A 13200-nucleotide genomic window follows, 5' to 3' on the forward strand; every position below is an offset into this window, starting at 1 on the left:
TGTTATCATTTCTTTGCACAAAGTTTAAGTTAGTTTAATGCTACTTAATCTTAATTATCCTTAGTAATGCTTAAAAAATTACACTACTTACATATAAACTCTACTTACCTCAGAAAGAGTGCTCATTTCAATTGCAGTTATCAAGTTATTGTTCATGAGTGCTTCTATTTCTATAAGTTTCTTATTCTGTGTTAAAATAAAGACACTTTTAATCAATTAAGATTTGGAGTTTATTATACCATACATGTATGGATGTCATCAGTTGAGAAGACTTAGAAAATAACTGAGATCACACTGAAATAAAAAGGTACTACATGCTATAGTTCAAACACACACACACACACACACACACACACACACACACACACACACACCCCCCTTGAATGCTTCTGAGTTCTCAATAATAAATTTTCCTACGAACATTTCTCTTTCTTCTCACAGTAATAATACATCCTACAGCAAGTTAACATAGTTTATCAAGGAATTGAACACTCATGAATAGTAGATCAATTTTTCCATTTTAAATTAACTTCTGCTCATTTTGGTGTTAGATCTATAAATTGCAGCCTAGCTAACCATTGGCTCTTACTGACCTGTCCGTGGACAGAGTTGGAAATTGGAAGGGAAAACAACGACTACAATCTTCATTCTATTTGGTGTGTAGCCAGTGAAATGCTGGGATTAAAGAGAATACAAATACTCTGGGAACTCCCCTCTTTTCATTGGAGGAATTATGCCCATTGTTGTAATGCACCAAGTTTTGCTAATGATAAACAACCAAATAATGATCAAGGTATTATACTGGTTTGCAGGGCTGTAAGTGACATTTAGAATGTAGAGTTAAAGACACCTATTTTATTACCCATTAAGTTTGTCCACTAACATGGCATATTCTTTCAATAATTTTTTACAATAATTAGATATTTGAAAAACACTTTTAGAGCTTCTTTAATAACACAGTTAAGATTTTAGTTATAATTTAGAATTCAAACACAATATAGTATTCATACCAAATTATTTAGTTTTAGGCGAAGAAATGCATTCTCAAAATTCAGTTTCTCCACTTCTTTTTGCAATAGCGTTTTTTCAGTTGTAACCCTTCGAGAATTTTCTTTTTCTCTACTAAGAGCTTGAGCTAATGCCCTGTTGTTGTGCTTTAAAGAAATTTTGAAAATGGAAGAATTATCTGTAAAAAAAATTTTTAAGTTAATATTGAACTTATACCTTGTTTTCATATCCTTATAAAACTATTTTAGGCAACATATATTTCACTTATAAGTCTTAACTAAAGGCTGGAAAACAACAGAATGACAATATTAAAAAAAAAATGTATACAGACCAGAAATAAAAGCCAGACAGAAGATGAAGAACAAACGAACTGTAAGGAATGCAGAATGTTGTAAATAGAGTTAGGGATAAAGGATGTCTAGGACAGATGCAGGATCGTAGATAATTAGACCAGTCATAAAAACTAAATCTTGATACTTGCTGCCCTACCTTCCCTCCTACTTTGACTAGGAGGTAGAATGGAGAAGCTGATTCCAAAGCTCTAACTGGAGATATCCCATAGGTATTAGGGTAGCCATTAAAATCTTAAAGTCAGTTTCTGTGGCTCCAGAATGGAACACATCAGTTAATGCTTCCAAAGCCCATTTTTCAAAATTTTGAGTGAAAGGGACCATAATGAGTGTAAAGTTGGACAGACCATCTAAACCCTGTGGGATTTTCTATTGCTACCCTAAATATCCAATTCTTATTTCTTGGCATTTACTGCAATCTAAACTCGATGCCTTCTCTTTACAAGCACTATGTAAATATAATTTAAATCAGAAATGCTTCTGTGTTGTTAGAGAAATTTAATCGTGAATTCCTTGGTAAAGCTCACCTTAAATATAGTGTGTTCCCTTAGTACACATAAACCATACTTACATTTTCATAATTTAGATTTAAATGCTACTATTCAACAACATATCCCACTGAATGGAGGTTTAGTATCTATAAAATAAGTTTATAAAAGTAATAACATATTTTAAATATTCAAGCATTGTTTGGGCATCAAAAAAAGGGTCCAAAAAAGTACTTTATCTTTTGCATAAAGAAAGTAGTTTCACACAGCCACCCTTGACACAGAAAACAGACTAGAACGAAAACAGACTAGAACCAGTTTAAGACTTCCAGAGCTAAAGGATAATATTTTCCTGTCGCACTCCTCAAACTCCGGATGTTCCTTCATAATAGTGAGTGTGCAATGGTCCTGCCAAAGAGAATAGCAAACAGCCACTACACAAGGTGGTCTAATATACCACATGATTCTAGAGACCTGGGTAGGAGCAACATTAAGATTTAAAGATACTCAGGAGGTTCAGCTATTTCAGAGGGCACACACAATTACCCTTCAAACATGTTATATCTACAGGAAACCTTCTCTACTCCTGCTGAGATGGATAGGAAACACTGAGATAAGTTTCAGAAGTAATGGAAATTTATATTGGCAGTTTTTCCCACTTTTTTTTTTTTTTTCCCCTTCTGACCTCTTAGTTCCAGAATCCATGAAACCTATCTCCAAAATGTTCAATACCATCATGAGCTTTGGCTATATAAAATCACCCATGACGACACTCTACCTGGGCCAATCATTCTAGATTACCCATCATCCAATTGCTACAGCATACTAGAACAATCTGTCACTTGTTTTTTAGCTCTTTTCCTGAAATGTCACATTGGTATTTTCTTTGCAGTGTAGGAGGTAGCTGCCTTAGGCTACCCCGGCCTCACTGCTGAAAATTCTGCTGTCACCACTGAGGGTAAATCATCATATCCGTTAAACTAATAAGAGTTGAAGGAGACAGAAAGGATTGAATGCACAAAAAGTATCGCTTAACAAAAATTGTCATTTTAGTCATTTTCTATACTTGATAAAATGAAGTGCCAAATACTGTATCAATTCTCCAAGGGAAAGTAAAAATGTGAGCATACTTTAAAACCAATAGCACTTACTTAGTATTTTTGTTTTGATTTTTGAAGCAAGAGAAACATTCAACTTCCCAGTCTTTGAAATTCTGTCTTTCACATGTCTCTTAATTCCTGAGGTAAAAAGTGAGCTAGTTTCCATCACTGGGTTCTCCATCACTGAAGTAAAAACAAGAAAGAAAGAAATCAGAGCAATGATTAATAAAAGAAAAAAGGGTATCTGATACATTCCAGAAGGTAATAATCATGACTTATATGGTATAATTTGTTTGTGTGTAAGTATTTACAGGGGTGCCTGGGTGGCTCAGTCAGTTAAGCATCCAACTTTGTTTCAGGTCTGATCTCACTCTTTGTGACTTTGAGCCCCGTATCGGGCTCTGTGCTAACAGCTCAGAGCCTGGAGCCTGCTTTGGATTCTGTGTCTCCCTCTCTCTCTGACCTTCTCCCACTCCCACTCTGTGTGTCTCTCTCTCAAAAATAAATAAACATTAAAAAAAAAAAAGAATTTACAAAACGCTTTGTATAAAATCTGAAAGTATGCAAGTAGCCAGGAGTGGTTTAAAGTGGTATCCAAAAAAGGTAAATGACTATTTTTTCATTCAAATCTATATTATTATGTCTACATACCAGGAGCTAGGTTAGGCACAGCAGACAGAAAACAGGATACGGTTGTATAGGCATGTCAGTCATGGAATGTAGAGTCCACCGTAGGTACAGATCCTATTTTGACAATGTAAGAAGTGTAACCTTAGAGAATGCACAGAACAGATATACCTAATCTTATGGGAGAGGAGGCATGCTAGCTAGTTTGGAGGACTAGGCAGGATATCTTGAGTGTGTCTATTTGTCCATTACAGTTATGGCCTATTAGACCTTAAAGTCTAAAAGTAGAAAGAAGAAGATAATCACATTATACTATGACAAGAATAAATGATATAATATACAATGCATAAAAGTAATTAACTCTGCCTGGGCAGAGGAAAATGATCAGAAAAGGTTTTACTGAGAAGGGACAGTTGATGTTGAGCTATGTACTTAGACAAGACTAACCTTTCAAAGCTCCCATTCCCTCCCCAAGCTTCTTTGTCTCTATCTTCAGAGATCAAGAAGAAACCCCATTACCTGCACTTGCCTAACTTCCAATACTCAACCTTTCCACCACTACCTGACTTAAATCCACAGGACTAATCTCACTATGCTCTTTATGTCAATCACAGAATCTTTGGACTCCCAGGTCACTGTCATCTCCCTATCTCCCTCATCCTAATCCTCCTGTAGCTCTGTGGTAGGCTAAAAAATGGTCTCCCAAAGATATCGGGTCTTAATCCTTACATTCTAAGCCTTATGTGGAAAAAGGGTTTTTATAGACGTGATTAAGTTGAGGATCTTGTGATAGAGAGGTTATTCTGGATTATACCTAGTTAGGCCTCCAAATGGCCTCATTGGTGTCCATACAGGAGAGAGGAAGAGATTGAGTGATCCGGCCAGAAGCCAAGGATTGCTGGCAGCCACCAGAAGCTGAAACAGGCAAAGAACAGATTCTCCCCTGGAGCCTCTGGGGGACTACAGCCCTGCAAACACCAGAATTTCAGCTCAGCAACACTGAGTTTGGACTTTTGGCCTCTAGAACTGTGAGAAAACAAATTTCTGCTGTTTAAAGTCACCTGGTTTGTGGTCATTTGTTACAACAGCCACAGAAAATGAAGAGTCTTCATATCTCACCCCTGCCCTACCTTGTGAAGGTCTCTGGAACTCACAATCCATCACTATCAAAACCTCTAACTTCAGTCCCTCCTCTAAATGGTCCCTTCATCTTCTTGAACCAGCTGCTCCCAGGAAGATGCAGATTCCCCTCCCTGTCAGGAGGTGGCCATTTTCTCCCTTTCACCTCCTAAAGGATGCACTACATTCATGCTTGCAGACCATTTGTTCTCTCTCCTCCCTAAAAATCCCCAGCCTTGAATATAATGTCATCAGACTCTATAACCCTTTACATCCTGATGGTATAGCCAACCTCTGGGTCACTCTTTATTGGCTGCTAATTTCATATCCTGGCTCACTATTACTCTGAGAACACTGAAGCAACCTGTAAAGAACTCTGTCAAAGCTCTCATTACAATTACCTACCCATTATCATCTGTATCTGTGCCCTTGTCTTCTCTCCACTATGATGGATGAACCATCTATCTTCTAATGTCAGTCCTGCTTTGCTTAGATAAGGATCCATGCACTGGACTTCATGCTATCCTGCCTCCTCAAAGACATAACTCCATAATTCTCTCCTCTTCATTGTCATTTTTTTCCACTGGATCATTCTCATCAACATACAAACATACTGCTATTTCCTTCATCTTAAAAAACCTTCCCTTGTTCCCTCTTCGTCCTCAGACTACTCCTCCATTTCTCTGAAGCTCTTTATAGCAAAACTCCTTGAAAGAACTGTCTGTACTCAGTTTCCAATTCTTTCCTAAACCAATGTCACTCAGACTTTCACTATGACTACACCAAAAGTGCTAATCTTGAAGTACCATCACACTGCTAAATCTAATGGTCAATTTTCAGTCCTCATCTAACTTGATCCAGCAGCAGCATTTGATATGGTTCTCTTTCCTCCTCGAAAATTATCTTTCCTTGGCTGCCAGCACACCAAACTTCTGGGTTTTTTCCTCTACTTAATTAGCTGTTTCTTTTCTCTTTTACAAATGTTCCAAACTTGTAACAGATTTTCTCCTTGGATCTCCTCTGGGTATCTATACTCACTCCTTTGGTGATTTGATAGTCATGGCTAAAATACCACCTAGAAAATGCCAAGAACTCTAAACTTTATGATCTCAGTTTGGATCTCTTTCCTGAACCTCCCTGGATTCACAATTCTGCTTAAACAATTATAACAGGGCATATCAAACTTAACCTGCTCATACCTGCTTCAGTCAGAGCCTTCTCTATTTCAGTTAATAGCAACACCATCCTTCTAGTTGCTCTGGCCAAAATTCTCTCTCCTATCCCAATCAACTTTCACAGTACATTAGGAACCTGACCACTTCTCAGCACTTCCACTACTATCAGCCCAGATCAAGGCACGGACTCATCTTACTTGAATTATTGCAACAGCCTCTTATCCCCCTATTCCCACTGCTGCCCTCACTACAGCGCATTTTTTAGTCTAGACAATCTAAAAAACTCCCTGATGGTCCCATTTCTCTCAGAATAAAAGCTGAAGTCCTTCAGTGGTCAAGAAGTCCCTTCAACATCTGCTCTTCTTTCCATTTCTCCAATTTGAACCTTCTTCTGTTCACTAGTCCATTCCTTCCAGGCCACACTGGCTACCAAGCTCTAATTGCTCCTGGCAGATGGTAGGCATCCTTCAGCCTCAAGTCCATTGTACTGGTCATTCTTTCTACTCAGAAAGCTCTTCCTCCAGATATATAAAAGGCTCATTCACTCTCCTCCAAGTCTTTGCTCGTGTCACCTTCTCACTGAGGCCATTCAAAACTGTAGCTCCTTCTCTTGGCATGTCTGATCATTCTTACCCTTTTCTATTTTTTTCCATAGCATTTAAAGCACTATCTAATATTCTACAGAATTTACTTACTTCCTGTTTTCCCCAACTAGAATTTAAGTTCCAGAAGGTCATAGATTTTTCTGTTTTATTCACTGATATATTCCGTGGCCCGTGTAACAGGGCCTGGAAAATAACATGAACACAACAAATATTTGTTCAATGAACAAATAAGTCTTAAAAACAAAGAATTTGTTAGGTATCAAGATTAGAAAGGGTATTCCAGAAGAAGGGATGGCAAGTGTAAATGCATAAACATGGAACATTTTAAAAAGATACAAGTGATCTCTTGATGCTGGAATGTTATTACCCTAGTTCTGTTTCTCTTTATCGCAAGTTCCCTTAATTTCTTTTTTTTATGTTTATTTCTGACAGAGTGAGAAAGAGACAGAGCATGAGTGGGGGAGGGGCAGAGAGAGAGGGAGACACAGAATCTGAAACAGGCTCCAGGCTCTGAGCTGTCAGCACAGAGCCTGTCGCAAGGCACGAACTCACAGACCGCGAGGTCATGACCTGAGCCGAAGTCGGACGCTCAACTGACTGAGCCACCCAGGCGCCCCTATCGCAAGTTCCTTTAAAAGAGTTGTCTATACTTGCAGTCTTCAGTTCATCCCCTGCCATTCCCTCTTGATCTACTCCACTCAAGTTGTTGCTCTCATCACTACCGTATGGAAATTGATAATTGAAGTCACTAAATTGCAGCATTGCTAAATCAGATATAGTAGTCAAGATACAGTTCTCAAATGATCTAATTTTAATCACAGTATTTTTTTTTTTTTAATCAGAGTATTTAATATCAGGTCATTCTCTCTGCAATACTTTCTTTAGCAATCTTCTAAAAAACATTCTCCTTGGTTTTTCCCTTCTCACTGACCACTTCTTCTAAGTCTCTTCTGTTATTCTTCATCTCCCTAAACTCTTACCATTGGAGTGCCCCAAATCTCAATCCTTGGGTCACATCTCTTTTCTATGTACATAAACTACTGTGAGAGTATCATCTAGTGTTCTGGCTTTTAAATCTAAATCCCAATGGCTTACAAATTTATATCCCTGATCAATTCCAGACTTATTTATCCAACTGCCTACTCCTCATCTCCAACTTGGATGTCTAATATGTATCTCAAAAAACAAAATCTTAAATTTATTTATTCTGAGAGAGAGAGAGAGAGAGAAAGATGCAGGAAGGACAGAGAGAGAGGGAGAGAGAGACAGAGACAGAGAGAGAGAGAGAATCTCAAGCAGGCTCTGCACCATCAGTACAGAGTGATGTGGGGCGGCTTACAAATTTATATCCCTGATCAACTCCAGACTTATTTATCCACCTGCCTACTCCTCATCTCCAACTTGGATGTCTAATATGTATCTCAAAAAAAAAAAAAAAAAAAAATCTTAAGTTTATTTATTCTGAGAGAGAGAGAGAGAGAGAGAAAGATGTAGGAAGGACAGAGAGAGAGGGAGAGAGAGGGAGAGAGAGGGAGAGAGAGGGAGAGAGAGGGAGAAAGAGAGAGAGAGAGAGAGAGAGAATCTCAAGCAGGCTCTGCACCATCAGTCCAGAGTGATGCAGGGCTTGAACTCACCAACTGTGAGATCATGACCCAAGCAGAAACTAAGAGTCAGAAGCTTAGCTGGCTGAGCCACCCAAGCACGTCTGCAGCTCAAATTTAACATGTCCTAAACTCAACACACCCAAACCTGCTCCACTGTGTCTCCTCCATCTCATTTAATGGAAACTCCATCTCCACCTGCTCAGCTCAGAAACATCTTTCTCTCACATCCCACATCCACTCGATCATCAGTCATGCTGGCCTGACCTTCACAACATGTTCACATGGGCCACCTATTGCTATCACTCTGATCCAAGTGGCCATTCTCTCTCATGTACATTATTGCTGTAACTACCTAAATGGTGTTCTTGTTTCCACCTTCCTTCCTACTATCTATTCTCAACCTAGTAACCAAAATCATCCCTTTACACTTAATTCATGTCACTCCTCCGTTAAAAACCCTCCAGTGGTTCCCATATCACTGGAGTAGAGTCATAATCCTTGCAATGGCCTGTAAAGTACTACACAGTTTAACACTCCCCCACCCTCCCCAATTCCCCATCCAGTACCTCTCTGACCTCTTCATCACTCTTCCTTCACTCACTAAGCTCCAGCCATTGGCTACCGTGGCATACTCCCACTGCAGAATCTTTATATTCCCGGTTTTTTTTTCTTCTTTGTGTCAACTCTTCCTCCAAATAATCATGGGTTTACTCACTTTCTTCAAGTCTTTATTAATATGTCACTTTCTTAGCCTTTCCAGACCAAATATTTAAAATTACTCACCTGACCCCATTTCACTATCCTATTATATATTTTCTCCATTAACTTATCAGTGTCTAATATAAGACCACATAATTTCCTTATTTAATTTACTGTCTTCTACTAAAATCTGTTCCATGAGGGCACGGATTTTTGTCAAGTTTGTTTGCTGCTGTACCCTTAGAGCCAAAAGAGTGCCTGGCACATAGCAGCTACTGGTTAAACATTTGTTGAAGAAACAACTATGGATAAATGGAAGAAGTGTCAAATACTAAAACTGACCAATGCTGGAATGAGTCTCCTTTGAAAGTGTTGGGCAGATGTTGGGTGATGTCATGTTAATAATGGGAATATGGTTTTAGAAGAATTTTCTGCAATGGGAAAGAAGTTTAAAGTATTCTAAAAATTTTGTCAAAAAAGAAAAAAGGTAAAATCAAAGATCACTATCTATTGCATAGATAGAACACAGGCACATACAGAAATCCCACAGATAAATGGTTGCATCTTACACCTGTGAAGAGACACTGGCATAGGTATCTAGTCCATCTCCAGAAAAATCCAGTCAGGAAGACTAAATCTCATTTTACTAATTAGGAAACCATCGCTGAATTGTCCTCCCCAATAAGTTGGTCCCTGGTTCCCTAACTTAATAAGTGGCACTATCAATCACCCACCCAAATGCTCATGCCAGAAATCAGAGTCTTCCTTTTAACACTGCCCTGTCACCCTCCACATTAACAACCTCACCAGGTAACACTTTAGGAACCAAGGCCAGGCCACTGGAGTACCATTCAAGGATGACTTATGGTACAGAGATTGAGGTATTTTAAATACCGGTTGGGACTGTGTTGGGAGTCTCAGTTCTAACATTTCATAGCTATGTTATTTTAATGTCTCTAAGTTTCAACTTTCAGGCTTATAAAGTAATAGTAAGTGAATCTAATTGTAGGGACTAAATGAGCCGATGTATGTACAGTGCCTAGTACAGGACTTGGCACATAGCACTCACTAATACGACCTATTTATTATTATTCTGTAGCTCCTGTCTGGCCATCATCTCGGCTAACTCTATATCAGAAATATTAAATTCCACATCCAGTTCTGAATTGGATTCTTCATCTAGAAAAATCATAGTCCCTATTCCTTACCGAAGTCCTACCTGTAAATCAAGACGCAGTTCAAGTTCTAAGTTTTTCCCAGTCTTCCATCACCCCTTCGCCTTCAGCCAGCCCTCCTTCCAAATGATCACTCCAAAGGAGAGGGATCATTTAAGAACCTGGGTAAGCAGTCTCCAACGCTCACCCAGCAGGTATTTACTGAAGGTTCACAATGACCTAGATAATGCTCTAAAAAGCAGTAGTGCAGTCACAAAGACTGAAATCTCTTCCTTCAAGGAGCTGACCTTCTAACTGGCCGCTCGTACCTCTCACCCAGCCGGGCACAAAATCAAAGAGACAAGATGTAGCCACTCAGATCCAAACCGGAGAGTTCCCCAACGAGCCCCTGAGAGCGCGGCCTCAGTTCGCGATACCAGAGGGAGGAGGGTGGGCGGGACCACGGGCCGCGCACGGCTCCCTTGACGGAAGACTCAAGAGAGCAGCGCTGAGAGTTTCGGCTGGGAAAGGCACGGATCTCCCCAAGCAAAGGGCGGCCGCGCCGAGGTCCCTGACTTACCGCCCTTTCACCATGGGGGCGACGACCACCCAGCCTGAGAAGCTCAGCGCCAGCGGCTACGGCTCTGGTTTAAACTCCGCAGCCGTTAGCGGTTGCCACATCAGCCAATCAGATCCCCAGGAGGCCGCGCAAAGGAGCGCGGTTACCAGGAAGTGGGAGGTGAAGGGGCGGTACCTCGAGCTGAGGGCCAGAGGGGGCGTTTCCAGGCAAGGCAGGGGCTATTGAACGAAGGTGAAAGTGGCAGATTGGACCAGGGGCGGGGCTGGGGGTGGTGGTGGCGGGTGGCTGTTGTTCTGTCTTTTGATGCATTGACCGAAAAGGAAACGTTCCTTTAACAAAAATGCCTTTATTAGAGGTCTAAAAGGCGTAACAGTCATCTTTGCATTACGATGCCAGGACCTTTATTTAGTTTTTCACTTAAAAGCACTCCCTATTTTTCTTTCAACTTGCTGAAGGAAAAGTGGCAATGAAATTTCTTTGAACATTTAGGTCTTAAACAAATGGTTTGATTCAACTAAATATACAAGAATGGCATTTTCCGTTACACCCAACTACATTAAAACATATATTATTCACTTTGTGTTCCAAGTCAGTTAGTTTTCCTTTCACGAGTGACTTTATAATCTATAGAAAAACCTGGGAAAACTATACAGAGAATAAAATATCCTCTTTGTATGTCATTAGACAGAAACTGAAAATAGCTTACTAAATCTAGATTTTAATAATTGGTTATAGAGTGATGCAGTCAACTTCATATTCCTGTCATTTTTTTGTCCATTTGGGGACATTTGAGAATCACAGATTTCCACTTTACCTTAGAAAATCTAGAAGAATTATGTCAAACATGATTCTGAGTTAGATCTTTTAGTTTAATATCTTTAAAGATTGGTGTCCAAAGAGATCTGGCTACATGAATCTTGTATAAGTAGAAGAGTATTTATTGATTGGCCAGCTGCTAAAATTACAGTTTATAGTTCAGTAAAAACTTCAATATAAGTGGTTCAGTATGTAATATACTGGTTTTAGAAATTTCTGGTTTATCTACGGATTAACTAGCACAGTATCTTGTTTACCCAGCCTGACACATTAAATGCTCAATATATGTTACATGATTTTTAAATGAACCATGACATGGCTCTGCCATTTAGTGCCTATTTAATCTTGGCCAAGCCACATAATCTCTTTAAGCTTCTGTTTCTTCATTTGTAATATGGAGGTTAATAACAACATCCAATATATTTTTATGATGGTTCCAATCAGCAGATCATTTTGTTCAAATACGTTAATATTTTAAAAAACTAAGTACACTTACATTGCTTTTTTCTTGTCTTATTTTGTAGCTACTACTTCAAAACCAAAACAAATAGAAAAGGGAGAGTAGTCAGAGGTAAAAGAGATGTTCAAAACTTTTTCAAGACGTGAATACCAAAACCTATTTTTTAAAAAAAGTGATAATTAACTTATTTTGGGCAGTTGAAAGAATTTAACAAACCAATGCTTTGTAAATTGTAAAAATCTCTTGAAAATGTAAATTCTTTTCATTCACAATCATAAACTTAAAAGGTATAATTAATTGAACTGAATTTACCTTGATTTCAGCCTGCTTTTAGGTCATTTGCCTCTTGGTAGAATGGATAGAGGCAGAAACCCTGAACTAGGAGTGTGAAGAGACAGTTAGTTGTACCTTGAACACACATTAGCTATGTGTTCTTTGTTGTAGGCTCCTTATCTGTAAAATAAACCAGTTAAATTAAATGAGCTCTTGGTCCTATTATGATACTCTTATCATACCTGCACAAGGTACTGGTTTTGCTCCTCTCCCTCCATTTTCCTTTATTCCTACACCCATTAATTGCCTGATTTTTTTTTACCTAAGGGTAGATTCCAGTCAATTAAAATTTGATTGCCCTGACCCACCCCCCCTCACCAATCACCTAAGAAAAACAGTCCCTGTCTAGGAGCTGAATAGAAGACACATATTGCAAATCAATAAACCAATAAAACAAAATAGAAATGGTGTACTTACATTTTATTAAACCATCTGAATGCATAATGTATATCAATCTGGCAGGTTGAATTGCACCAAGAAAAACTAACCCAGGCTGACAGAAGCAGAAAAGGGCATTGGGTGGTTTAAAGCACTTCTCGAGAGGATAGAGAAGTGGACTTGAAAACAGGAACAAGAGGGTCTTGGCAACAAAGACCCAGCACGGTCATGCTACCAGCACAGCTTGTGAGGATACTGTTGATCTTACATAGCCAGCAGAGGCCCTACATGCTACCACTGGGACCTCCACCACTGCCACCTTTAGAGAAAGTGGGCATGACCCTAATATAGGTCCCCCATCCCTGCTGCCTGGTGCCACTAGCTCCTGTTGGTAGGCCTGCATTGAGTGTGTCTCACTGGTAAAACCTGGATCATAAGTTACAAAGTCTAGCTGGAAGGGAGTCCTGAACATTCAGCCGGGGTCTGGCTTTTTTAGCTTCTTAGTAAGAGGCCACCTCTACCTCCCATTTAGGCTCAGGAAGGGCTTTTGAGCTGGGCAGCCAAAAGAATGATAAAGGTTCTTTTCAGCATTTTATGCTACTGTATTATAATAATTATTTCTATTTTCTTCAATGAAAAGACTTCCTGCTGTGCCAGGTTAGGAATAGGTAATAATCATAACAGCAGCAGATAACATGTATCTA

At 39.3% G+C, this 13200-nt stretch overlaps 1 protein-coding gene across 5 annotated transcripts in view; it reads right to left on the reverse strand.

The window, feature by feature from the left end:
- The window catches only part of SGO2 (shugoshin 2), a 68521-nt gene that overhangs the window by 35705 nt on the left and 19616 nt on the right, over positions 1-13200 (reverse strand). Inside the window, exons 1-5 of one of the 5 annotated variants that reach the window (XM_019428374.2) lie at positions 9995-10492; positions 3598-3690; positions 2998-3129; positions 1011-1186; positions 109-186 (exon numbers count right to left, since the gene is read on the reverse strand). In XM_019428374.2, coding sequence (XP_019283919.2) covers positions 109-186; positions 1011-1186; positions 2998-3127 — 384 coding nt within the window. In that variant the 5' untranslated portion in view covers positions 3128-3129; positions 3598-3690; positions 9995-10492. The other 4 variants (XM_019428371.2, XM_019428372.2, XM_019428375.2 and 1 more) reach the window with 4 other exon arrangements.

Source organism: Panthera pardus, unplaced genomic scaffold, assembly GCF_024362965.1.
Source record: "Panthera pardus isolate Hobbes unplaced genomic scaffold, ASM2436296v1 HiC_scaffold_10, whole genome shotgun sequence".
NCBI lineage: Eukaryota > Metazoa > Chordata > Mammalia > Carnivora > Felidae > Panthera > Panthera pardus.